General features: G+C 41.5%; 1 protein-coding gene across 2 annotated transcripts in view; it reads right to left on the bottom strand.

Annotated features, from left to right (window-relative positions):
• The window catches only part of ctu2 (cytosolic thiouridylase subunit 2 homolog (S. pombe)), a 101,374-nt gene that overhangs the window by 45,640 nt on the left and 28,742 nt on the right, over window positions 1-26,992 (bottom strand). For both annotated transcript variants that reach the window (XM_030070992.1, XM_030070990.1), the window contains exons 3-6: window positions 10,047-10,125; window positions 8,895-8,954; window positions 4,477-4,537; window positions 4,217-4,326 (exon numbers count right to left, since the gene is read on the bottom strand). In XM_030070992.1, the coding sequence (XP_029926852.1) occupies window positions 4,217-4,326; window positions 4,477-4,537; window positions 8,895-8,954; window positions 10,047-10,125 (310 nt within the window). The remainder of the gene's footprint in view (window positions 1-4,216; window positions 4,327-4,476; window positions 4,538-8,894; window positions 8,955-10,046; window positions 10,126-26,992) is intronic.

Below are 26,992 nucleotides of genomic sequence, written 5' to 3'. Positions count from 1 at the left end.
ACACACACACACACACACACACACACACATTTTATATATATACACACACACACACACACACACACACACACACACATATACATATATAAACGTGTGTGTGTGTGTGTGTGTGTATATATATATGTATATAGATATATATAGATATGTGTGTGTGTGTGTGTGTGTGTGTGTGTGTGTGTGTGTGTATGTGTGTGTTTGTATGTATATATGTGTGATATATTATCAAAAACATAAAAGTGTTTTTCTTTCGCTCTAAAATTTCTGTTTTTGCTTGATACTGAGAAAGTTTTGTTTGTTCTTTTTGGCAGAAAAATGTGATTCCATAATACAGTAGGATGACAATCTGTGAATGTAAGATGGGTCATAATGATTTGACATTTTTAAACGCGGGCCACCAAGAAAAAAAAGTTTAACTACGAGTTTAATAAACATTCCTCCAAATACTTCACATTACAATGTGGTATGCTAACAGCCTGCTGTGATATTAATGCTTGGACATCTAGATAGTGTAGGGTACATTGGGACCTTATTTTTTTCTCATATAGGGGAGACTGGGGATGGTTGTAACAAAGGGATAGTTGTAACACTCTCAGTTTGACCAGTCAGAAACGAGCTGTGGCGATGTCGTCAATACAGTCCATGCCCACTTACAAATACAGCTCACTGGTGAAGCCTCATGTCTCTGAGTTGAAAGCTGTCTGTTCCGGAGCCAAAAAATGATTTTTCAGGTAAGAAATTAAAAATTTTCATTGCAAATTTTTTTGCGTAGTGTCCATTGTGTTGTAGATACAATTGTTTCACTCAGCTCAAGTAGTAGTTTCTGTAGTTTAATTTGATGTGTTGCATTAGTGCTAGCTTTGAAGCTAAATGCTAAAAACGGTTAGCTTTTTAATGGCTGCCTGGCATGGGGAGGGTTGTAACGGTTCTTCACCTATCTAATTAAATATATGTATTATACCTTAGTAGTGGTGGGTGTGATTCATCGAAATTGTGATGCATCGCGATGTTTTCTTGCATCGATTTGCATCGATTTTTTCACGTCGATTCTTTTCCACCAAGCCCGGAAAAAAAAACGGGTACCCGGAACAAAAAGTAGGTAACGCACGCGCCACCCGGACAGTTTAGTAGGTGGGACCATAGCAAACGGAAAGCCGTTGTAAAATAAATGTAACTCACGGCTTCAAGGGATTTGCTTTTCTAAAACGGTTACCCTACATATAGCCCATAAAATAAACACAAGAAAAAAATCAATCATGTATTGGTAAAAATGCAACAATAAAATTGAGAACTATTCATTCTTCCACCAAGCAAGATAGAGTGGACAGAATGAACAGAACGCAGACGGTAAGATTGCTTTTTCATCTAGCGCCATCATCATGTCACATCAGGCTATTTGGGCTCGTTAATGTTGAACTGGACTCACTCCTTTGTGGGGACGGTGGCGTGTGTTTCGCAACAGGTGCGCTTTAGCGCAGCCGTATACCTAACGTCGGATGTAACAATAACAATAAAGTTATACTGTTAATTTACCATACATCGGCGCTGTCACACTGTGTCCGCTTTGAGTGGAGATAAAAGGCAGGTGGATCAGGAGGCAGCAGGGAGAGGTAGGCTATTTCTCGAGGGAGGCCACCGGACACAGTGGGTTACCTGGCTGCTCATATATGAATCCCCGCAGGCTTTCTATGTTTTTTTTCGGCAGCATCTTTGTGATTTTTTTGTGCATTCTTTGAAAAACACGGTGACACATTTTAGGCCATTTTCGTTGTGGCGAATGCTGAAGGAGTCAGGCTTTAATTTGCGGTTGCCCTCGTTCGCCCTGCGTCCCATATGAAGCTCCACGTCAAACCACACTTTACAGACAAGCCCCCTCCTGATCCGCCGGCCTTTTATCTCCACCCATGAAACGAACGCCACCGTCAAGTACTTTCGCAACACGATAAATTATAAACTATAATACATACATACATACATACATAAAAGTCATTGGTGTACTGTAGTGCCTGTGTACCAATTTTTTAATTACTTTGTTATGATGGAACTGGCTCATGCAATTCTTTCACTGGCCCCTAGATGGGGCTGTGCTCCATGGCAATGTTGGGTTAAATGTTGGGAGCTACTCCCAGATTACATAGTCAAAATATTTTGTGTCTTCGAAAAATAATTCCTAGTCAAATGTTCAAAAAATCTTTATTTTGAGAGTGACATGAGTTAATTTATGGGCTATTTATTTACAAAGCTAGCCACAGATTAACACAAAATCAGTCTTGCATGGAAAATAGCTGTAAAAATCGCAATAATCGAAGAATCGTGGCACCAATAATCGCATCGAATCGACAAACGCTGTAATCACTATAATCGTAAAATCGAAGCTCCCGTAATTGAAATCGCATTGAATCGTGAGGTACCCGCGATAGAGCACCCCTATGCCTTAGGCAGTTTGCCTAGTTAATAGTTACTTATACTACTAATAGTTACTACACAGTTCAAAAGTGTTTTGTTTATTGTTCAATAGACAGTTCAACTGTTCAAATGCCTTTTAGTACTTACTAAGTACTTAGTGCAGCTTTGCACTACACTGTTCAAAAGTGGTTTGTTGATTGTTCCACAGATCTCCAATTCAAATGCTTTTTTACATTAACCTGTTTCAGGCTACAAAACACACACACAACACCCACCAGTTTATACTTTATTATTCTTTATTTTATTAATTTTATATTATATATATTTATTAATTTTATTGTATTTATTTTTATTGTATTTAACTTATACCTTTCATTTATTTTATTATTATTATTTTTGTAGTCTTACAAGTTTATGGTTCCTTCTTTATTATTCATTAACTTGCTTCCATACATTTATTAGTGTGGATCTTTTTTAAGCATAATAATTTAATTGTTATATCCATCCCCAAGTAGTGTTACAACTCACCCCGGTACTGGGGTAGGTTGTAACAACATTCCTCTTTGTATTTGACATTAATTTACATAATCTGTGATGGTGGAGTACAAGTCCAAGTGTATGTCATTTATAGCAGACAAATATGGGTACCACATGTCAAAATTTGAGATCTCTAGCACAAAGAACCACTGAGCTACACTTGGTCAAACAAAAAGTGTTACTATCATCCCCGGTCTCCCCTACTCTTCAAATGGGGGACTGGGAGCAAAGAGAGTTCTTCGGCTGACGTTAAACAATGCAATTTTCATGCAATTAGTTGCATGTTGCAAATAAAGTTTTTACTGTTGCTATGAAACCAAACCCATATGCAACATTCCAAATGATGCTGCAAACACAGTTCATGATTTTAATTGAATGGAACTGTGATGAAAGATGAAACAAATGAAACAACTGATTGGCAGTCTCATTCAATTTCTATGGGCACGGTATAGTCTGCACTCTGCCCCAGACATAAACAAACTCCGCTGCCAATGCCATGACATCAGTTGAATGTTTACATCTGTTTCCATGGCAAGGTGAACCACCTGGACACACTCTGATGTGCCATAAACCAAAGGCCCACGCCTGTTCTACCTATTCAGTCTCTATGACGCAATTAAATTGCATGAAAGTTTCAAAGATAACCCCAGCCTTAAGGCTGAATTATGCTTCTGTGTAAGAAGTGCGTACCAGGGTTGTGCGAAGCTTACGCAGAGCCTTGCCGCGCGCCTCCCAAAAATTGTAACTACGCGGACCCTACGCAGCCCCACAAGAGCTGTGATTGGTCCGCCGAAGTACATAATTTCCGGCATTTCGTTGCAACCGGCATCACATCCTGTTGTTGTGCCGGCCGGCAGCGCCATTTTTAAAACAACTGTTGTGTCTCGACTCGTCAGTTGTGTTTGAAAACTTTGGAGAATGCTGGATCTCGCGGAAGAACGCCTGGCCGAGGACGTGCGCAAGTACCCGCACCTATACAACTCGTCCTCTCGCCATTACAAAGATGTACCGAAGAGCAGCGACCATACGTCACAGGGTCTACGTTGGTGGGCGGAGAATTGCTCAGTGTGTTTCGCAGAGGTATGTTGGACACACGCGCTGCGTAGGAAATGTGTGCTTTGCACAACCCCCGTACTTGGAAGCATAATCCGGCCTTTAGCCTTAAACCATGGAGTGTAAAGGGAACCAAATTGGTCTGTGTAAACTTGCAGCCTTCAAAATCCAAATTCCACATCTGTAGACAATAAAGATTATCTTAACTACTGTGTGAACAGACCTCTTCCAGAGGTAGGATGTGGTAGGGGAAGCCAGTAGCTTTAAACATAGACTGCAGCTCATCCACTGTTCTTTGTCTCTCCTCCACAGACAGACCTAGAGCACCACCCTCTGGGAGCACACACACACACACACACACACACACACACACACACACACACACACACATGGTATGGTCATATCTATTTGCAATATCACAAAATCATGCAGACCTATAAAAACAGTAGAATTCAGTCAAGATCAATATTAACATCAAATTACCATCGATGTAGACAATACCAGGTATGAATCTCAGCTTTTTGTGAGCATTTTGACTCAAACCCTGCAAGAAAGAAATGTTTTAATATGCATTAAAACAAATATAATACACAAAGGGAAAACATAACATGTTTCTGTAATAGAATCTGAATAGATTAGGAGTATTCACTGGAATTTTGAGTTGTCTGTGTGGTTTTTTTTTTTTTAATGCTGACAACTCTTACACTACTCACAAAAAGTTAGGGCTTTCGGGTGAAATTTACGGAGAATGTAAAAAGTTCACGCTACAGTGATATTATATCATGAAAGTAGGGCATTTAAGTAGAAGCATGCACTGGTGATTTCCCTCATCTCAAACAATTTATTGAAACAAAAGCCAACAACAGTGGTGGGTATACCACAACAAAAAATGTCAATGTCTCAATAACTTGTCATGTGCCCTTGAGCATCAATTACAGCTTGACAACGATATCTCATGCTGTTCACAAGTCGACTTATTGTCTGCTGAGGCATGGCATCCCACTCTTCTTGAAGGGCGGCCCTCAGGTCATTGAGGTTCTGGGGTACAGAGCTCCGAGCCTCTACACGGCGACTCAGCTGATCCCATAGGTTTTCTATGGGATCAGGTCTGGAGAAAGTGCAGGCCACCCCATTTGAGGTACCCCAGTCCTCCAGCAGCCGTTCCCTAATGATGCGACCCTCGATGAGCTGGAGCATTGTCGTCCATGAAGATGAAATTAGGCCTGTGTTGTTCATGCAGGGGCACAATGACTGGATTAATGATGTTATTCAGGTAGTATGGGTGTTGTCACTGTACCAATTCACAAAGTGTAGGGCAGTTCTGTACTGACCAGACACACCTGCCCACACAGTAACCACCAAAGGCTCGTCTGGTGACAACAGTGGCTGATGCATAGTGCTCTCCTTGACGTCTCCAACAGCGTGGCGGCCATCATTCTGCTCAACAGTGAATCGGCTTTCATCAGAGAACAGCACTGAGGCCCACTGGTCCCTCGGCCAGCGTAAATGCTCCGTGGCCCATGCAAGACGATGACACCTGTGCCTGGTGGTGTGGTCAGGTACCCTTGCAGGTCGTCTAGCACGCAGACCATGCTGATGTAAACGGTTTCGAATGGTCTGACGTGACACTTGGGTGCCTCATCACCTCCCTTAAATGTGCCTGGAGTTGAGTGGCATTCATCATCCGGTTCCACAGGGCACTGTTCACAATGAGCGGTCATCAGTGTGGGATGGTGGCCAAAGGACGTCCACTTCTATGCCTTTCTGTGACTCTTCCAGTCTCTCTGTATCTCTGTTGCAACCTGCTGATGACACTCTGTGACACTCTAAGCTCAGTGGCCACTTTCCGTCTGAGAACATCCTGTTTGAAAGCCTCGCAATAGCGAGGTGCGGCTGATCAATTGTTAGGTGTCGTCTTGGTCTCATGATGTTAAATGTGAACAGCATGATGAGGAGGACTGTTTAAATACCAATTCTAATTGAACCAGGAAATTTATTGGTCGATTCATGGATCAAACACCTGTTGTGAATTTTGCTGTTAAGCTCCTTGTTAGAGAACAGCAACTTGTGCAAAAAGTACTGAAACACTGAACAGTTGGACATGTGCATTCAAAAGTTAACAGAAGGTCACATTAAGTTCACCTGTAAAGGTTATAATGCATTTTAGGTTCATCCTGAAATTTCACCCGAAAGCCAAATATCCCTTTTTGTGAGTAGTGTATTATCCACTGAGCCTTTTAATATTTAACATATATATCAAGTTTTGGTCCATTAGTGAAGGCGATCATTGGTGCATTGGTGTTGCATGCCATCACTTTAGCATGCACAATGTTATTAACAGCATGAGTGTCAGGAGCCCTGAATGTTTGAGTCCCGAATGTTTTGAGTCTAGCCCTGAATATATTTTGTTCTGGCATTTTAATGTAACAGAAGAACTTTTGTCCAAGGGATGGGGAGTGATAAAGGTGCTACACAAACAGGCATGCAAACAAGCAAAGACTGAAGTCATTGATTTGGTAAGATATGAGCTCCTGACCCCGGCAAAGGTGAAAAATAAATTCTGCAAGTGTGAGGGACACTGTGTGTGAAACAACAGCAGCATTTTAATAAGAAAATGCAGCAACAAAAATCAAGCAAAATGAGGGTGTGTTTCTATAACATCTGTTTAAGCAAATGATATGTAGCGTCCTGTGTGGAACTGACATTGTTACAGACAGCCAGTTTATTTGACTACGTGGCTGTGTCTCATTCTGCAGGCGTCTATCTGCATTTGTATTTTCAAACATTAATAAACTTTCGCATTGCATTGCATTGCTTTTCCTGTTTAATATTACCCAGTGATGTTGAAGGTTATGTGTTCTGCCTTTCCTGATGCATTCAAATCCGAAAGGATACAGTTAACACACTGTCAACACAAACCATTTACCCCTGACGCAGTGCCTTCATTCTCACCTTCACTGAATGGGATTGGATGATTCAGTGAAGGAGACTGATTCAAAACAAACCACTCATTATCCCCACAGCACACCAGGATGTTTGGAAGTTAACAGACACACCCAAAGAGTATCCGGTTAAGTTTCATTTTCAACCCTGGATGCAGGCAGATGTGCAACTTGAGCGGTGTTGTTTTTTGGCAAAGTCAAATTCCTTGTTTGTAAAAAACTTGGCAATAAATATCTTTCTGATTCTGATTCTGAAATGTGTAGCCTACAAGAAGTCCCACAATTCACAAAGCTGATTACCTCTGTATAACTTTCATCTTTTATGTGAGTAGTAGGCAGCATGTTTTCATGTCTTTTTCAACATGGCTGGGACTGAACGTAAAGGTAAAGGCTGGCACACATTACAGGATTCTTCAAACCTTCACAGATTTAGAGACCACACACTTGATAATAACAAAAGACAGATCGCACAAGATCTGTCTCTTCTGATCTTTTAGTGTGTGGTGTGGCACCACGGAGCACACACACCACTAACTGAGTCTTCAGCAGAGCATCAGGTTCTTCACGCTCATATTCTAAATCTCGTGTAGTCACAACGTGACTTCAGTGCTAACAAACAGGGCGGACAACACCGGCGCAAAAATCCACAAAAAAGGTACAGAAATGAAAATTATCGAAACCCTAAATGCCACTGAGTGTCATCTATCCAATGACAGGCAGAATAATAAGAATCACTTCATTGCCATGGTTTAACACAAAAGTGCCCTCTTGTCCGGGTAGGGAATTGAACCCTTGGTCTCATTCATGGCAGGCAGAGACACTATCCGCTCTGGTCATCGGGAATTATATTATATTGATAAAAAACTGCAAAGTCTGATCGGTTTGAAAATTGACAAGCCGCTTTTTCTCCACAAGACGCACATTTTTCGTATAGGATAATAAAATAATAATAAAAAATAAAGGTAAAAAAGGGACGAAAAAGACTTGCGACCATAAAATCCCGTAGCCTAGTGTGTGGAAATTCCTGTAGTGTGCGGAAAGCTTTTCGAGCAGCCTGCTCGGTTGAAGCCGGCATCAGTTAGCTCAGTATAGCCTAGTAACGGCGCATTTATTGTCAGTAAAGTAACGGCTGTGTAACAGGGGAAACATATATATATAATATTTTGATTACTCATTACTGCTAAAAATAACCGCCATTTATTTTTACGCCGTATTCCCATCACTGGACATTCCACACTGTGCGTGCTCGGCTCCTCTCGGAGCGCCCCACACACTACAGGATTTCTAGTTGCAAATATTAAACATATTCATTATTTACAATCTCTCCTTCCGAGGCCTTCCGAGCGGATCGGACTGAACAAAATCACTCTCCGAACAAAATCACTCTCAATCACTTTGAGATCATTGTTTTAAACACAATGATTTTAAACATCATTGTGTTTAAAATCCCCAGATAAGCTTCAGGCCACACTGTACACCATCTCACCATGCCACATTACATTCATGCACAGCTATTTTTTTGAGGGAAACCTTGATTTTTGATTTAGATTGAGGGAATATGTTCATAAAACACAGTGACCAACGACCTCTGACTTTTCTTGTTCTAATGATTTATTCAATCAACTGAGCGTATCCACTGGAATGAATAGTAGCAGTCTGCCTTTCAACCCCTAGTGGCAGCAGCTGCTGTTGCAGCAAGCACTGGTTGATAGGTCTACCTCACAGAAAACAATGCTGCAACTAGAGATGGACAGGATAAGCAAATTTGAACAGGACCCACAGTTACATACTGACAAAACACCAGAGCCACCAACTAAGTGAGAACACACAGATGATCTTGATTTCTGTTTCTCATCTCTTAATGGAACAGTTGATCAACAGGACAATCTAAACTTGGTGAATGTCTTGAACATTATTTTGTTGAATAGATAATTTGACACACAGATGAGACGGGCAAACCTCTTGGACTTGATTGAGCATGGAGCAGGAGGAGGGACCTCCAGATACAGCGAGCAGCACCTGCAACGCAGAAACAGCAGTCAAGTCTACAGACTGTGTCCTTATTCTACTAGAGCTGTCATAAAAGTATGCATCATACTTTTTTACTTGATCAAAAAAGATTCTGTGTTTTGCTGTTTTGCTTAGTTACCTCAACAATTTTCGAGAGATTTCAAATACTGTATTTTTCAAACACAGAAAATAGGTCAGGGCAACGTGGTATGTATCAGTGGCTTTCAAAGTGTGGAACGGACGACCTTCCAAAGGTACTTGAAAGGCTTCCAAGGGGTCCTCAGCAAAATGAGGAATAGTTTTTATTTCAGTGTAATTTAATTCACTAGAAATTCTTCAAATATCTAGATTTAACTGTCTCTGTAGGGCAAAATCACTTCATGTGCAAGTCAGCTTAATGAAAGTCAACTTGGGGGTCCAGAAAATGAAAAAGTTTGAAAACCCCAGCTATGTGTTACAGTGCTCAAGACAGAGAAAATTAGTCATGATTTTTCAGCGAAATCTAATGTGATATTAGGGTTGAGCGATATGGACAAAATCAAATATCGCAATATTTTTTGACCCAACAACTCAGTAGTTATATTGTGATGATACTGTAGCAATAGCAGTGTTTTCACAAAATATTTAGTTAAAATGTGATTTTGACAGTCAATAATATTGTGGATATGATGACCAAACAAGGAAAACAACTGACCAGCTAGAACAGACTGATAAGTTAGAAAACTGCCTTAAATATTACATGAATGTAAAAATACCTTTTGCTGTGCAAAATTAAGTAAAACTAATAAAATAAAAATATTCCAAAATACAGTAGAAAAATAAAAAATGTTAAAATTATAAAATATTTAAAAGGAAATCAAAACCCCTGCATTGGCCATAAAATTGGCCAATACAGGCCAATTGTATGCAAATGCAATTTTGAAGTAATTTTGTGTCATTAAGCTTTCAGAGGGTTCACATTCAGCATATGAATGCATTGTGGTTTACTGCACTTCAAATCAAACTGAATAGCTCTTTGATGAACTAATGTGAGAACCACTGATCTAGCCTAAACAGTACAGTACTGACAAATATACACATAGCACACCAACCACATCTTACCCTCTCTCCAGGAAAAATGATCCTATTTTTGCCCAGCATGGCCCTGAACTTGTGAACGAAGTACTCCTTGAAGCAGCCACTATGAGCAGACACATCAACAGATACAGTGGAAAAGGTTATCAGTAAAACACACTTAATGTCTTTTTAAAAGTCTGCATAAAATCCACATTCATGTGCTAGATTCAATAATCCATTACTTTTTTAATAACTATTTTGGCATTTCTTCTTTGACAATCACAGTAGAGACAGACAGGAAAGAAAAACATAATTACACAAGCTGACAACATTGAGTGGTGCCAGATAAAGAGCGAGACACAGATTTGGAACTAGATCTGATGGGTTGAACCAGGTAAGCTACAGGCCACTATGTCACCTTGTTAATGTAAATACCAAACAACACTCTCACACTTTCCATTCAAGTTGTCCTCTAGCAGTGCCAGTGCATCTGTCATGCATCATTACACATGACTGTCAGTGCAGTATTTATGTTTACAGCAATCAGACACAATGGTCAGCCAGTGGTAATCCCCACCCTGGAATTTCATTTGAAAATGGAAGTTTGATAGGTGAAACACAAATGATTTATTTGATCACTTTTGTTGTGAGGAACTTGGCCTGCTTGGCTTCACTTTGCAAGGCTGGATCAGCCACACACTACAAATGCTGCTGCTTGATGCATATCACACTTGCAGTTGATGACCTCATGAAATTCTACTTTGCAAGGGGATTTAGTAAGAAGATAATCCTAGTGATTTTAGCCCAGAATCACAACATTGGTTTCTAAATAAGCATAAGCACAGATGGGCAATGTATGAGGGCAAAGAAATATATTTTAGGTCATCATGAGGGGCCACAGTGACTTGCAAGGCAGCATATCCACATCCTGACTTGAATCCAGAATATTTTTTTGGAGTCATGCAGAATCTTTTCATTGAGTTTGTGTCCACAGTCAGCTCTATTATTGATTGATTGTGTACTATACATTTAGAGAGGGGCACAAATACATCAGACATAAACAAAGGTTGGTGTAAAGATGTCACAGTGTTGATGAAGTCGTGCAGCCCTCATCTGGAGACTTTTTTCATAAACTGTAAGCCTTTTTATGCACTGCGGGAGTTTCCTCGTTTGTTCTGGTCATTGTTTACATCCCACCTCAGGCGTGCATAATGGAGGCGTTACAGCACCTCGCTAGCCAGATCACAGACGTGGAGGGAAAGCATCCAGACTCCCTTCTCATCATTCTAGGAGACTTTAACAGAGCAAACCTCACCCACGAACTACCAAAATACAAGCAACACATTAAATGTCCCACCAGGGACAGGAAGACTTTGGACCATTGTTACACAGTTATAAAGGACGCTTCTCGCTCTGTTGCCCCGGAAAAGGGCCGGTAGGATCTCTGCAGACTCCTCTCACCCCGGACACAAACTGTTTCAACTTCTCCCCTCTGGTCGGCGCTACAGAGCACTGTTTGCCAGAACCACCCGCCACAGAAACAGTTTTTTCCCCCCAGGCTGTTGCTCTGATGAACTCTTCATAGTCAGGTCCTTACGCACTGCATTATTGCACATCTATTTGCACTGTTTATTTTTCTATCTGCACTGTTTACTTGTCTATTTGCACTGTTTACTTGTCTACTTGTTTATTTTATTGCCATTTTTCTGTTTTCTCTTTTGTTATTTAATTTATGTAAATTAAGGGAGAGCAAAGTTTACCAGAGTCAAATTCCTTGTATGTGAATGCATACTTGGCCAATAAAGCTGATTCTGATGTGTCTTGTTACAAATTGCAAATCAGAATATGAAATACTGGTCTGAGAGAATGTATTTAATTAAAATACATGTAATTTGTATTTTGAAAATACATTCTATACATCTAATATCACATTTTAGGCATTCAGTGGCCTCAGTATGGTCTTTGAGAATAAAATAATATTATAATGTATTTTAAGTATTTCAAATACAAAAATAGCAAATAGAAACATAGCACTCAAATAGCATCAGTGATTTGGAGGTGGCCATGAATGATTATAATCTCTTTAGAACTGACAGAATTGGAGGGGGTGGTGGGGTGGCCATATATGTCAAATCCTGCTTTCCTTCTTGTATTTTATATGCTGTAAGTGTGCCAAAATGTTTTGAATTTACTGCCTTAAAGATAAATTGTGTGGGGATCACGTGATGCAGTGAAGGTAGACAGAGTGCCACCGAGAGCTCCTGACAACACCCTGACAAATCTATTGTTTAACAGATTCATTTCACACAAACTCTTTACAAAAGTCGATATAAAATATACATGGATACCAGGTCCAGAGGGAAACATAACCGCTCCGCAAATCCTCCGCTCATGTTGGTTGTAAAGGATGCTAACCCTAGCTCTAACCATCCACATGCTAACAACCCAAATGGCGACCATGGAGGTGGGGAAAAAAACGCAGGTGAAGGCTCGCCCCACATTCTCAGAGAGATTTGAGAGGGAAACCAAAAACTCGCTGCCCATCTGGATGACGCAAATAAATAATGTCATCATAAGGAGTGAGTGATTACACCGCAGGTGCTGCATTCTTAACCACAAGGTACTACTGAGTTTCTTTCGGACACTTTTGAGTGTTTAGTGTAACCTGCCTTTTATACTTCTTTTTTAATTTAATAATCTACTGAGTTTTGACAGTCTTATCACCTTTAAACTTGCATGTTGTGTGTATAAGATTCTGAATGGACTTCCACCCCTGAGTCAGTTTCTTGAATGTAAATCCACCAGCGTTACCAATACTAGAGTAACTACAAGAGGAGACTGTGCAATTCCATTTAGGCGCACCTCCTTCTCAAAGTCTGTTCTATCAGTCAGAGGCAGCAAAATCTGGAACGGCCTGCCAACCTCCATAAGAGACTGCTCTTTCAGTTTTAGTTTAGTTTATTCACAGATCATCCAGGGAATACAATACGATACATGGTGTATACAACAGGTATTTTACACAGTCAGATGTGTGAAAAGGGTCACCCCAAGGAAGCTATTTAAAGCTTTTAATAGGAGGCCCGGTTTAATAGGGGGCTCTACTTTTCTTATTTTAAAAAGGCATTTAAAAGACTGGCTCAAGTCCAACCAGACCTGTAATCATTGTTAACTGAATGTACATTGCTCCCCATGTCGCTGCACATGTTCCCTCACAGACATGCGCAGTGACATGGGTAAACTATAAGGAGGCACTACAGCACTTTACAAATGTACTACCTCTTCTTAAGTTCATTTTAAGCACCTGCAAGCACTTTACAATGTTACCTCTTCTCAATTTATTTTAGCACAACTCCCAACAAGAAATCGTGTTCTGGTCTTTGCATTGTTGCACCTCCATCCCATTTACTCACCTCTGACAGCTAACCCTTAACCTCAGCCACCTTTTAATGAGCACCGCAGCACTTTCCATGAGCACTGTAGCACGTTATTACACTGTATATCTTTGGTTTCGTTGTGTTTCTCAGTCCATCTTAGCACAACTCCAACAAGAAACCCTGCTCTGGTCTTTGCATTGCTGCACCTCCATCTCATTTATCCATCCCTGACAGTTCATCTTGGCCAATTTCATTTAATTGCATAATTGATTTGTCTCTCTTTAGTGTCATTGTCTGCCGGCTCTGACCAAAGCAGCCAGAGCTACACTGACCTTTATGAATGATTTAAACCTTTGTGACATATGGAGACACTTACACCCCACGACTAGAGATTACTCCTTTTACTCCTGTCCCCAAAATTCCCACACAAGAGAAGATTTTTTTTTCTCGCATTAACCATTGGGCTCTGAAAACTGAATATTTACCAAAGATCATCTCAGACCACTCCCTGCTGACACTTCCATTTTTAATACCTGAGAAAGTGCAGGGGCTACAGTGGTGCTTGAAAGTTTGTGAACCCCTTAGAACTTTGTATATTTCAGCATACATATTACCTAAAACTTCATCAGATTTTCACACAAGTCCTTAGAGTAGATAAAGAGAGTCTGATTAAACAAAGGAGACAAAGATATTATACCTGTTCATTTATTTACATAGGAAAATGATGGTGGTGAAAATGAAAAGTGGTGTGCATGGCAGGGTTGCAAGGAGGAAGCCACTGCTCTCCAAAAAGAACATTGCTGCCCGTCTGAAGTATGCTCAAGATCACCTGGACAAGCCTGAGGATACTGGAAGAATATTTTGTGGACAGATGAAACAAAAATAGAACTTTTTGGTTTAAATGAGAGGCGTTATGTATGGAGAAAGAAAAACACTGAATTCCAGCATAAGAACCTTACGCCATCTGTGAAACATGGAAAAATGAATTCTGATGTATATCAACAAATTTTGAAGGAAAATGTCAGGACCTCTCAACTCAACTCAACTTTATTTATAAAAGCCCTTTAAAACAACCACAGCTGCAACAAAGTGCTTGTACAAAAATAGGCAATAACAGGAAAATAAATAAATATATAATATAAATAATTGTTTTTAATGTTTCTAAAACAACTTAAAAACAATAAAAACAATTTAAACACAATAAAACAAATAAACACATGAAAACAATAAATAAAACAAACCATAAAACACTAAAATAGAAGCAGAGTCTCATGTGGGGTTAAAAGCCAAGGAATAAAAATGGGTTTTAAGGACTTTTAAAATGGATGGTGAGGAGGCCTGTCTAATGTGGAGGGGTAGCTCGTTCCACAGTTTCGGAGCAGCGACTGAAAAAGCTCTGTCCCCTCTGAGCTTCCGTTTTGACCTCGGTACCTCCAGGAGCAGCAGGTCAGCTGACCTGAGGCACCGAGCAGGAGCGTAGGGGTGAAGAAGCTCACAGAGGTAAGGGGGGGCCAGGCCATTTAAGGGTTTAAAAACAAATAAAAGAATCTTAAAATGAACCCTAAAGTGCACAGGCAGCCAGTGGAGGGAGGCCAGGATGGGGGTTATGTGCTCCCTCTTACATACTCCAGTTAGGAGGCGTGCGGCTGCATTTTGCACCAACTGGAGACGTGCGAGGGAGGACTGGCTGACTCCAAAGTAAAGTGCATTGCAGTAATCTAGCCGAGATGTAATGAAGGCATGGATCACTGTTTCAAAGTGCTGATGTGCTAAGAAAGGTTAACTCCTCTGACACTACAAAAAAAGCAGCAGATAGGGCTGCCCACTCTCTGCTGGACTCTTTGTCCTAGCAAGAGAGCTGATTGCACAAGCAGTGAGGCAAAACCCAAACACAGGAGGCATCAAGGTCAGTTAGCCGACTCACAAAATTTGCTTGTTTGCTGATGATGTAATTTTATTTCTTACGGACCCAGCCTGATCCCTAACTGAGCTACAAGCTCTTCTGAACAGGTACAGCATGACATCTGGCTATAAGGTGAATTATGAAAAGAGTGAAATACTCTCTCTGACCAAAGCTGACCAGAGTTATTTGTGCCAATCACATGCATTTAAATGGGCTCCAAAACCGTTTTATACTTAGGTGTCCAAGTAATAACAACTTGAGGAATCTGTTCAGACTTAATAACCCTCACTGATTCAAACAATTGGAAGTGACTGTAAGAGCCATGAATAGATTTATTTTGAGTTGAATTATCATGGGTTATTTGTCATGGTTTATATTTTGGTATATATTTTTTTGTGTTATTATTTGGTGTTACAGTCATGGTGATTAATAACTGGGTCACATGGGATAGAGGCGGTGATAGTTAAAATAAGCATCTGTTCCCCTGCTTCAGCAGCTGGTAGGAAAGAGAGAGACGAGTGGATCGGCTTATTTTTTTGTTGACCGCCGCTGTTTGTGTTTGTCGATTGCTGTGATTATTTTTGAGTAGGATTTGATGACTTTATTATAAGTTGTTTTTTTTTTTTTTTATTAATAAACTTCTAAACTTATTTTAATCTTGGTGATTATTTTTTAAGTAGCACGTCAGACAGCAATTAAGACCCTCCTCAGCCTCTCAGCGACTTTTCTTGCTTTCAGTAGTCGCTACAATGTTGTCAACAAAAAAAGGCATTAAAAGAAGTATCACTGGACAGTGCATCGGATCAAAGAACAAATGGAACAAGATCAAATAACTTGCACCACAGAGTAAAGACGCCGGCCAAACCACTGCAGCCCCAGTAACCACTCTCAAAGCCAATCAAGGCTTTTATGTGTATGTGCAGTTGTCCATAAAAGAAGAACTGCGGCACGAAAGTTCACTGCTGTTTACCCACTGGGACAGCTGATTCTTGATTGAGAGATGGGTATTCATAGGTCTCAGCATTGTACGGTTTCCCAGTGTTGTTTTGTCACTCTGTTGTCAAATAAGGAATTTCCATGCTGTCAATGGTCTTTGAAATCTGTCGCTTCGCTGTTGATGTGCTAAATGTGATTTTTGCTCGACAAATTTCTTCTTGTCTGTGGATTTGTCCAATGCATGTTGAAAAGTGGTTGAGTGAACCAGAGGAACTGTTCAACAGTCATGTCAAATCTGGTCTTGTTGAATTGAACAAGTGGTGCCTACAGTTCATGAACCTCAGGCACAACTGCTTACTACTCATGAGCCAATAGCTCATGAATCAGTCAAGTATCAATGCAGAATGCATCTAAGGTCTGCTGCTTCGATTATTTCTTCTGCATGCCTTAAAGCTGAGGCTGACCTGGCAGCATCAAAGATAAGAAAATTTATAAAAGAACAAGCGTAACCTGGAAGAAGAGGAGTGGCTGCACAAGCTAACTCGGCCCTGGGACTTTTGCATTGCATTATTAGCGGCCAGCAAGACAAATATCCTGAGGCTGTGCATGTTATTGCTGGGGATTTTAACCATGCTGACCTGAAAACTATACTCCCTAAACTACATCAGCATGTGAAATGTGCCACTAGAGGAGTAAAAACGTTGGACAAGGTGTACTCCAACATCAAGAAGGGCTACAGGGCTATCCAGCTGCCACACCTGGGTCAGTCAGACCACATGTCCATGCTCCTTGCACGAGCATACACCCCCCTCAGGAAACAAACTCTGGTCACTAGGACTGTTAAGACTTGGCCTGAAGGCGCCCGCTACCAGCTGCAAGAACAAACTCAGATATTTTTGACCATCCAGACCTGGAAGAGTACGGTCATTCCATGTCATTTCACCAAATTTTCAGGACATCCCACGCACTTGGGTTTCAAAAAACTCTGTTCCTTATTTAACCAATAGGCACACTGTAAAATTTTAGTTTGCTCGGATGGATACTTTTTGAGATACGGACAATTTAGTGAGGGGAGTATGTGTCGATTTTGGTGCGATTTTCGCACGTCCTTATTTTTCCTCCATTTTCAGGTGTCAAACATCAACATTTTCCGGAACTTTTTACCAAATCTCTTAAGCTGCACATTCATACAGTTCGGGTTTTCACTTCCAAATTTCCAAAGTAAAATACCCATTCTGAATTTCACCATACATAAAATATGCATAAAATTGACCACTTTACAAACTGAAACCATTTTGGTGTGATTATTTTCAAAATTGAAAAAGTTGTAAAATGTCACACAGAATGGGCACTTTACTGTGCAGTAAAGTGCCCATAAAGCCCGTAAAGTGTTTTTTTCTTCTCTAATTTGTAAAGCGTGGTCTTTACTTGCTCTACCTGTAAAGCGTCATGAGATAACTTTGTTGTGATTTGATGCTAAAAAAAAACAAAAACAAAGAAACCCAACAGATTCCCTCCTGAGCATGCTCTTGGCGATAGTGGCGAGGTAAAACTCCCCTTTAACGGGAAGAACCCTCAGGTAGAACCAGACTCAGGGCCGGTGGTCATCTGCCTCTACCGGTTGGGTGGAAAGGGGAGAGAGAGAGACAAGAGACAGAGACAGGGAGATATGGACAAACTGGGACAAATGACAACCGAACACCAGAGCATCCTGGGGCTTTACTGCACTTTACTGTGCAGTAAAGTGCCCATTCTGTGCCCATTCTTCATTTTACAAACTTTATAAATTGAGACCATTTTGGTGTGGCCGAGGATCGTCCTGTGTCTTGACGGACAGCCAATTCAATCCTCCGGCTCAGGGCCGGTGAAATTTTTTTGGGTCTACCACTGACTTTTTGTTCCGTAACCCTCAGTATCTTTTAAGAAGTTTAAAATGACTGTCTTACTGCATCAAACCTCAGCAGCAATGGCACACTGCGAGAGGCCTTGCTTATACAGCTCAACAATCCGACCACGTTCAAGGAGAGAAAACTTTATTGCCTTTGCCATCAGGAGGTCATGACAGTGTGGATACCTGACAGAAAATGACACTGAATTCACATTTTTGCCAAGATTTGGGCTTTTAAAGGCAGTGGTCTTAAACTTTTGATCAACTGATGAAGAGCCTATTTCAGTTTAATGGTTGTTTGCAATAAATTGCTTACTCAAATTTTTTTTCTCTCACTCCCATTTCTTCTTTTTGCATTTTGAAGCTCTATTTAGAACATTCTTAAGATCCAACATTGCAAAATGTAAATTCTTGCAATTTCTCAACTGGTCTTAAAATTTTGATCAGGAGTGTACATCAAAGACCAAAGAGGTTGTAGTGGTTTTACAGAAGAAATAAAACGGACATCCAGCCCCTGTTCATCAACGGGAATTGTGTGGAGAGGGAGACTGACTTTAAAGGCCCCATGGTGTACACTTTTTCAGGGTTTTATTTTAACTGCTGATATCCCTAGCATGACGTATTGTGGTTTTGAATACCTGTGGTCTGTTAAATATAGTTTTCCCAGCTCCTCTCTCTTGCCTTTATCCCGGAGCTTTGGCAGCACGGTTCTTTAGCCAATCAGAAGAGAGAATCAGCCCCTCTCCACTGATTGGCTGACTGTTTTCCGAGTGACATATGGTTGGGCCAATCAACTCGTCACTGCGCAATGCATTCTGGGACGTAAACAATAGTGCGCCGCCATATTGAGCGAGAGAAAAATAGAGCCAACGAGATACGGTAACTATTTGAAAACTTGTCAAAAGCAAGCTATCAGCTTATGTAAGATTGTCATGGCTACCGCTGAGCGTGATGTTATACAACCGTATGTATTTTAGCCTGACTCCGAGCCAGCATTGTATTGTGTCAGGTTGATAAAACAGTCGGCGCCGAAATGAGCCCAACAGACGAGCAAATTTGGACTAAAAGCCTGCAGGACCCGTGAAACCGGGACCCTGAACGTGATGTTATATGACCGTACGATCCCGAAACACAGACAGCAGGAGAAGAACCACCTCAAATCCGTTTATTACAAGATGTTTCAGAATGGTAAGTTATTTTTGTTAAATATGTTGTAAATATGTTGTGAACTTGTTGCTCTGGAAGCGAAGGGGTACTGGCTAAGTTGGCTAGCTTGCTAACTTGTTGGCCACGGAGTTGAGGCTAACTGGCTAAGTTCGCTGGCTTAGTAGCTGGTTGCCTGGGGATGCAGGCCCTGTGGGTGGAGTCACTGACGTCAGGACAGACACTGACATCAAAACATCAAGGAAGTGCAATCCGCTCGTTTTACAGAAACAGTTTCAAAAAACCGGCTGTGTGCACTTCTCCATTTATCATAGGTGAAAGGCACGGGACAGTATTTATGTGGCCCAAAGACCCTCCCCATCGTGCAAAAACAACGAAAATTGCATTTTTCAGGCCATGGGGCCTTTAAATTCCTGGGCGTCACCATTGAGGAGGACCTCACCTGGAGTGCTAACACCACAGCGCTTGTGAAGAAGGCCCAGCAGAAACTGTATTTCCTCAGACTACTCAAGAAAACAAACTCTCTGTGAAGCTGCCAGTAACATTCTATCGCGACACTGTGGAGAGCATCCTGATGTACTGTTTCTGTGTTTGGTTTGCCAGCTGCACAGCTGCAGACAGAAGAGCGCTTCAGGGAGTCATCACCACTGCTCAGAAGATCGTCACCTGCCCCCCTCCCCTCACTGCAAGAACTGACAGTTCAGAACAATTCCCCGCTGCCTTAAAAAAGCCAGGAACATACTGTGACACTCATCTCATCCTGGTCACCCTCTGTTTGAACTGCTGCCATCAGGCAGGAGATACAGGTCTCTCAAATCAAGGACAAATAGACTAAAAAACAGTTTTTACCCAAGAGCCATTGCTGCCATGAATGCTGCTTAACCAAGTGTGCAATATGTAAAATCTATTGAATGCTGCTAATAGAGCTGTGCAATGTTTATAGGATGGTTGTTTGTGCGAAGGTGTGTGTAGGTGCATGTGTGTGTGATTTATTTTTTTGAGTTTTTAACCTACACTATATTACCAAAAGTATTCGCTCACCTGCCTTTACTCATACTATGAACTGAAGTGCCATCCCATTCCTAACCCATAGAGTTCAATATGATGTCGGTCCACCTTTTGCAGCTATTACAGCTTCAACTCTTCTGGGAAGACTGTCCACAAGGTTGAGGAGAGTGTTTATAGGAATTTTTGACCATTCTTCCCAAAGCGCGAGGTCACACACTGATGTTGGTCGAGAAGGCCTGGCTCTCAGTCTCCGCTCTAATTCATCCCAAAGGTGTTCTATCAGGTTCAGGTCAGGATCTGTGCAGGGCCAGTCAAGTTCATCCACACCAGACTCCTGTCATCCATGTCTTTATGGACCTTGCTTTGTGCACTGGTGCACAGTCATGTTGGAAGAGGAAGGGGCCCGCTCCAAACTGTTCCCACAAGGTTGGGAGCATGGAATTGTCCAAAATGTTTTGGTATCCTGAAGCATTCAAAGTTCCTTTCACTGGAACTAAGGGGCCAAGCCCAGCTCCTGAAAAACAACCCCACACCATAATTCCTCCTCCACCAAATTTCACAGTCGGCACAATGCAGTCTGAAATGTACCGTTCTCCCTGGCAACCTCCAAACCCAGACTCGTCCATCAGATTGCCAGATGGAAAAGCGTGATTCATCACTCCAGAGAACGCGTGCTCCACTGCTCTAGAGCCAGTGGCGGCGTGCTTTACACCATTGCATCTGACGCTTTGCATTGCACTTGGTGATGTGTGGCTTGGCTGCAGCTGCTCGGCCATGGAAACCCATTCCATGAAGCTCTCTGCGTACTGTACTTGGGCTAATCTGAAGGTCACATGAAGTTTGTAGCTCTGTAGCAATTGACTGTGCAGAAGTCGGCGACCTCTTTGCACTATGCGCTTCAGCATCCGCTGACCCCTCTCCGTCACTTTACGTGGCCTACCACTTCGTGGCTGAGTTGCTGTTGTTCCCAAACGCTTCCATTTTGTTATAATAGAGCTGACAGTTGACTGTGGAATATTTAGGAGCGAGGAAATTTCACGACTGGATTTGTTGCACAGGTGGCATCCTATGACAGTTCCACGCTGGAATTCACTGAGCTCCTGAGAGCGGCCCATTCTTTCACAAATGTCTTGTTTCACAGTCTGCATGCCTGAGTGCTTGATTTTATACCCCTGTGGCCAGGCCAAGTGATTAGGACACCTGATTCTGATCATTTGAATGGGTGAGCGAATACTTTTGGTAATATAGTGTATTTATTCTTTGTATTTACTCTTTCGGCACCAATGGGATTGCCACCAATTTCGTTGTTCTTGTACAATGACAATAAAGTTCTAATCAATCAAACCCTAATCAGAAGGAGGGAAGGAACAGCTTCAACTGGATGAGGAAATTGCTGCGCACATGGCAAAACTGAATGTGTTCAAATCTCGGAGCATCCTAAGTGGAAAAACCTCTATGGCAAAACATTTAGATTGAATGAACTCTTGAAAAAGGACAAGAAAATATACAAACACTCAATGACAGAGCCAATTCATTTGTTCCACAAATGTCACTAAAGGAAATCAAACATGGCCACATGGATGCAGAAATAAGGACTAAGGACAAAACTCAATCTCAGTTCATTCATTCTGAGCCTTTTTCAGTGGCATGCCATGAACCTGAGCAACATTCAGTATATCACAGTGACCAAGGAGAAACACACATTTAACATGGAAATGCCTTTAATGCAGATATCACCCCAGAAAATGAGGATCAAAACAATATGATTGACATTATGAGAAAGCAAAATGAAATCACAACACTGTTGATACAGCAGCAATGCCTTTCATCTTTGCCAAAGAAAGCGATACCAATCTTTGATGGTGACCCATTAAGATATCATGCATTTATGCAGGCTTTTGAGAATGCTGTGGAGAAGAACACTGCGAACCATAATGACAGACTTTATTTCCTAGAGCAGCATACTAAAGGTAGTCCCAAATACCATGTTAGAAGCTGCCAGCACATGGATCCTGCTAGGGGACATGCTAAGGCTAAGGCCTTATTAAAGGAACAGTTTGGAAATGAGCTGAAGGTTGCATCTACATATATGGAAAAGGCTCTTTCATGGCCTTCCATCAAAGCTGAAGACATAAAAGCTCTTCAAGAGCACAGCCTTTTCCTCAAAGGTTGCTATAATGCCATGGAAGAGATGCAATACCTGCATGAGCTAGATGTTCCAGCCAATATGCTGACCATTATAAAGAAGTTGCCTTATAAATCCAGGGAACATCAAGGATACCACCTCACAGACAACAAATAGGTGTGAGTAGACACAATCCACAACCTTATTCTGGAGCCAAGGAACTAGCTTTGCCACCACTCTGGCCTCTGTGGAAAGTAAAACTCAGCGTGACACCAAAAGGAAGACTTGTTTTTGTTGTGGAGGCGGACACACAGTGGATTTGTGTCCCAGGTTGGGAAAAAAGAGCTCACAAAGAGAAGATTGGCTTCTTGAGGGAAATGGAGTCTGCTTTTGCTGTTTGAGTGTTGGACACATCAATAAGATAGCAGAAACAGAAATCCTGTGCTAAATGTGGCCTAAAATATCCAACTATACTCCACGTACCTCCAAAGGAGAAGGAAAGGACTCTGACCAAGTTGAAAAAGAAGTCAGAGGTGTCAGTGGACAGCACTTTGGTGTCGAGTGGTCTTACAGGGGCTGGAGAACTGTAAACTTCCCATTGTCCCGGTGCAAGTTAAGTCCAATAAGGGCAGCAAGATTGTTAGCACTTATGCTTTGTTGGACCCAGGAAGTACAACAGTATTCTGTACAGAGACTTAATGCACCAGCTAAATCTCACTTGGGAGAAGGTACACATTCTCTTACACACAATGGTGTGTGAAAGTTGGGGGCAGCCACAATGAGCACGTTTACATGCACACCTTATTCCTGTATTAACCGGAATATTCGCAATATTCCAGTTGCGCACGTGTCATGTAAACACGCACCGAACCCGATTAAGGTCATATTCCGGTTGGAGAGAATTCCGAATAAGCCCCCTGGAATATTCCTGTTCCAACCGGAATATTGGGGCATGTAACCACCTTAGTCGGAAAACTCCTCGAACCGGAATATTCAGTCACGACTGCGCTATGCTCGACTCACAAGGAATTCTGTGGCGTCTTTGTTGCTATGGTTACCTGCAGCGGGGGAAAAACGGCAGGGCGAACAGCAGCAAGAGCCAGGAGACTGCAGTCCACCTTCAGCTGATGAAAGACTTAGATATCACGGAGTATATCGATGGGAGAAAAACATAGAAATAGCGACAGAAGAAGAAGAAAAAGAAGAATAAGACGAGGAAGAAGACTTCTTCGTCTGTATTTCCGGCAGACCAGGCGCCTATACGCGCACTGCTGCCCCCCGCGGCTGAGTGTCGCATTACGTCAGAGAGTGGAATACGCCGAAACACGGGGGCATGCCAAGTAACATGTAACGGAATATTCCAGTTGCCGCGGCGCAGTTACCTTAACCGGAATATTGAGCCGAACCGGAATATGGTGTGCATGTAAACGTACTCACTGTGCCAGGATTTGAGGTACCTGGCTTGCATGAGGAGCCATTCTACGAACTGCCACAGGCTTCCACACAAAAATGCATGCCTGTCTACAGGGGGAACATTCTAAGACAGTGATCTTTAGAGATGGCCTTATTTAAAACATGTCCATTTGCCTGAAACTGATGCAGGGATTGAGCTGTTAAGAGAGACAAATGCTTCTGTAGGAACAACTCATCTTGGAGGAAGCAGACACAGAGCTTCCCCAATCATTCCTCCCTAGCAGCTGAGGCAATAAATGGTGCCCTTATCACCTTTTTGGAGCCCAAAAGGTCTCCAAACATCGTCACTTCCCACGTAGAGCTGAACTGGCATTTGTCAGTTACAGCCTGTGAGACATCTATGAGTAAACACAACTCCACAACTTTGGATTCCAACTAGCCATCAATGTCGAGCTTCAGTAAGATTGCTAGCTGGGTTTAAAGACCTTCTAACCAGATGGACATAGATAACGCTTCCCAAACCTCAGCAGAAGGGTTCACACATCGGGCAAGGCCATTACGTGTCATCACCAAATGGACAACCTTGCATTCCTTGGTTAACGAAAACAACCACAGACGTACATGACTGACCTGCAAAGTAAGACACTTTACCACTGGTCACACAATCACACACACACACACACACACACACACACCACACACACACACACACACACAGTCACAGAAAACCACTGGACAGTGCTCTCCTTGTTCCCATACACACCCAGTGGAGAAAACAACTGTTGATCAAAAATGGACCTTATTCCATGTCATATGTAACAAACCCAATGTAAATACTCTGTGTAAAAATCCACAAAGGTTAGGTGGATGTTGTAATAGTTAGGAGAGCTATGCAGCCATCTAATCTGTGGGATTGTTAAAGTCTGTCATAATTGTGTCTTACCCAGGGTACTGGTTAATGTGTCATGCCAGATGTCTTTCTGCTCCTTAAGGTGAAGAGAAATTGAATGTAATGTATTGTTGAACATTAGACCAACTTAATTCCAATTATTTAGTTTTGGCAATGTTTAATAAACACTGCATTCCACCTTCAGGAGACCGCCCATGTGGTACTTTTGACCATAAAACTTGACACCCAGGGGAAGGCCCCCAAGTTAGCAGATAACGGAAACACATCTCATTGGCCAAACAGTTCCACCCGGGAGGATCCCCCAAAACGGGTTAAAACCACCATGCACCTGAGAATCAATGAGCAACTAAAATGGAGCCCAGAAGAACAGTAACTCAAAATGGACCAACTTTAGAGCAAAAATAGAGCAAAATGGACTAACTTTAGAGCACAGAGCAACACAGGGCTTTTGATACTCAGAAATGGAGCGACTTAGAGCAACAATGAGCAACTTAGAGGCTTAGAATACTCAAAATTGGCTTATAGTAAGAGTATTTTATCAGATATTTGACCAATCTGCCAACTAAATCGTTACCAAGAAACTTCTTCACCAATGTGTTTCTAAAGGTGTGTAATAACATGTACTAAAAGGTTGAAATTCAACTCCTGGGGGAAACCTCATAAAAAACTGCTCGGCGCTCCACTACAGCCTCCTCACCCCCCCGGTCGCCCGGTCGGCGCTCCACTACAACCCCTCCCTCCCTCCCTCCGGTTGGAGCCCCGCTAGCCCCTCCAAAAATCTCCCGGTGTTGACGGGTCGACGTAACGTCGACGACGTGGAAAAGTCTGGCGTTGTTAATGCCCTAGTAGCTAGCTAGTCCACTGCTATCCACTGCTACTGCCAGTCCAGGTAGTAGCAGTGGATAGGATCACACCCACAAACCAATCGTGCTTAAGACTAATGTAAGAACCGCCCACCTTATTAACATACGACACAGAAATACAGAAATAAATAAATGTGGAAATGTAGAAATACAGAAATAAATGTAGGAATAAATAAATAAATGTAGAAATAAATAAATAAATAAATGTAGAAATAAATAAATAAATGTAGAAATAAAAGAAAGAATAAATAAATGAATAAATGTAGAAATAAATAAATGTAAAAATAAATAAATAAATGCATGCATAAATGTATAAATACACAAATAAATAAATAAATGCATGAATAAAAACAGAAATAAAGAAATAAATAAATGTAGAAATATTTATTAATTTAATTATTTATGCATTTATATATTTATATGCGTATTTATTTATTTATTCATTTATTTATTGTTTTGTCATTTTTCGTCCCTCATACGACACATGCAGTTTATTTAAAAGCCGAACAATGCACCGTGTTTGATAATCTACGTCAGCGGTCCCCAACCACCAGTCTGCAGAGCAGTACCGGGCCACAAGACATTCCCGACCGGGCCGTGCAGCCCGACTGTAAACCCCCCCACCCCCACCCACCCTGCGGTTGCGCACAAATGGCATGAGTTTATTATTACCATATGTTACTTGTATTTATATTGTTTAAATATTTAAGTTAATATTGTGTTCAATTTGGCCCTGGAAATAAAAGGGTATTGTTTTTTGACAAAGTGTGCGCGTTTTTTTTTTTTTTTTTTAAGTACCGGTTCAAAAATCGTTTAAGCACCGGAACCGTTTAAAACATACCGAGTAGACACCGGTATCAGATATAACCCAACCGATACCCAACCCTAGTCCCGTCACAACTGATGTCAGATCAAAGGAGATTGACACCTTTTGGCATGCGTAATGGAAACCCAACCTGATCACCTGTCAGTCAAACAATGTGTCCAGTACGGTGATGTCTTTTTTCCAGTCATGGTGTCTGGAGCTGCTCATGTTAACTACCCAGTTCCTCTTCCACATATATAAATATTCCTCACAAATCGAAAATGTAAAAGGCATCAGTTCCTTGCCAGATGCTGGGCGTTTAGAACAGCAAATGTAAAAGTCTTCATGAACCGGATTTTGTTTTAATCTCTAGTGTGTTGTTGCATCAGTATGTGATGGAGACGAAAGTTGCAAAACAAACATGTATTTAAATGAAGGTGGCGAGGATTATCCTTTGAGGTAAAAACATTCATTAAAAATGGGGGCTTCACAGTTAAATTTATATTTGCTCGTAAAAATCAATAACTTTAACAGACGGTGACAGAGCTGGAAAAAGAGAGATGCGAGGCAGCTAGGTAATGGAAAGACGGGAATGAGGAAGA

This window comes from Myripristis murdjan, chromosome 15 (assembly GCF_902150065.1).
Source record: "Myripristis murdjan chromosome 15, fMyrMur1.1, whole genome shotgun sequence".
Classification (NCBI taxonomy): domain Eukaryota; kingdom Metazoa; phylum Chordata; class Actinopteri; order Holocentriformes; family Holocentridae; genus Myripristis; species Myripristis murdjan.
Note: the sequence above shows the minus strand (reverse complement) of the source record. Positions and strands in the feature narration are given on the sequence as shown.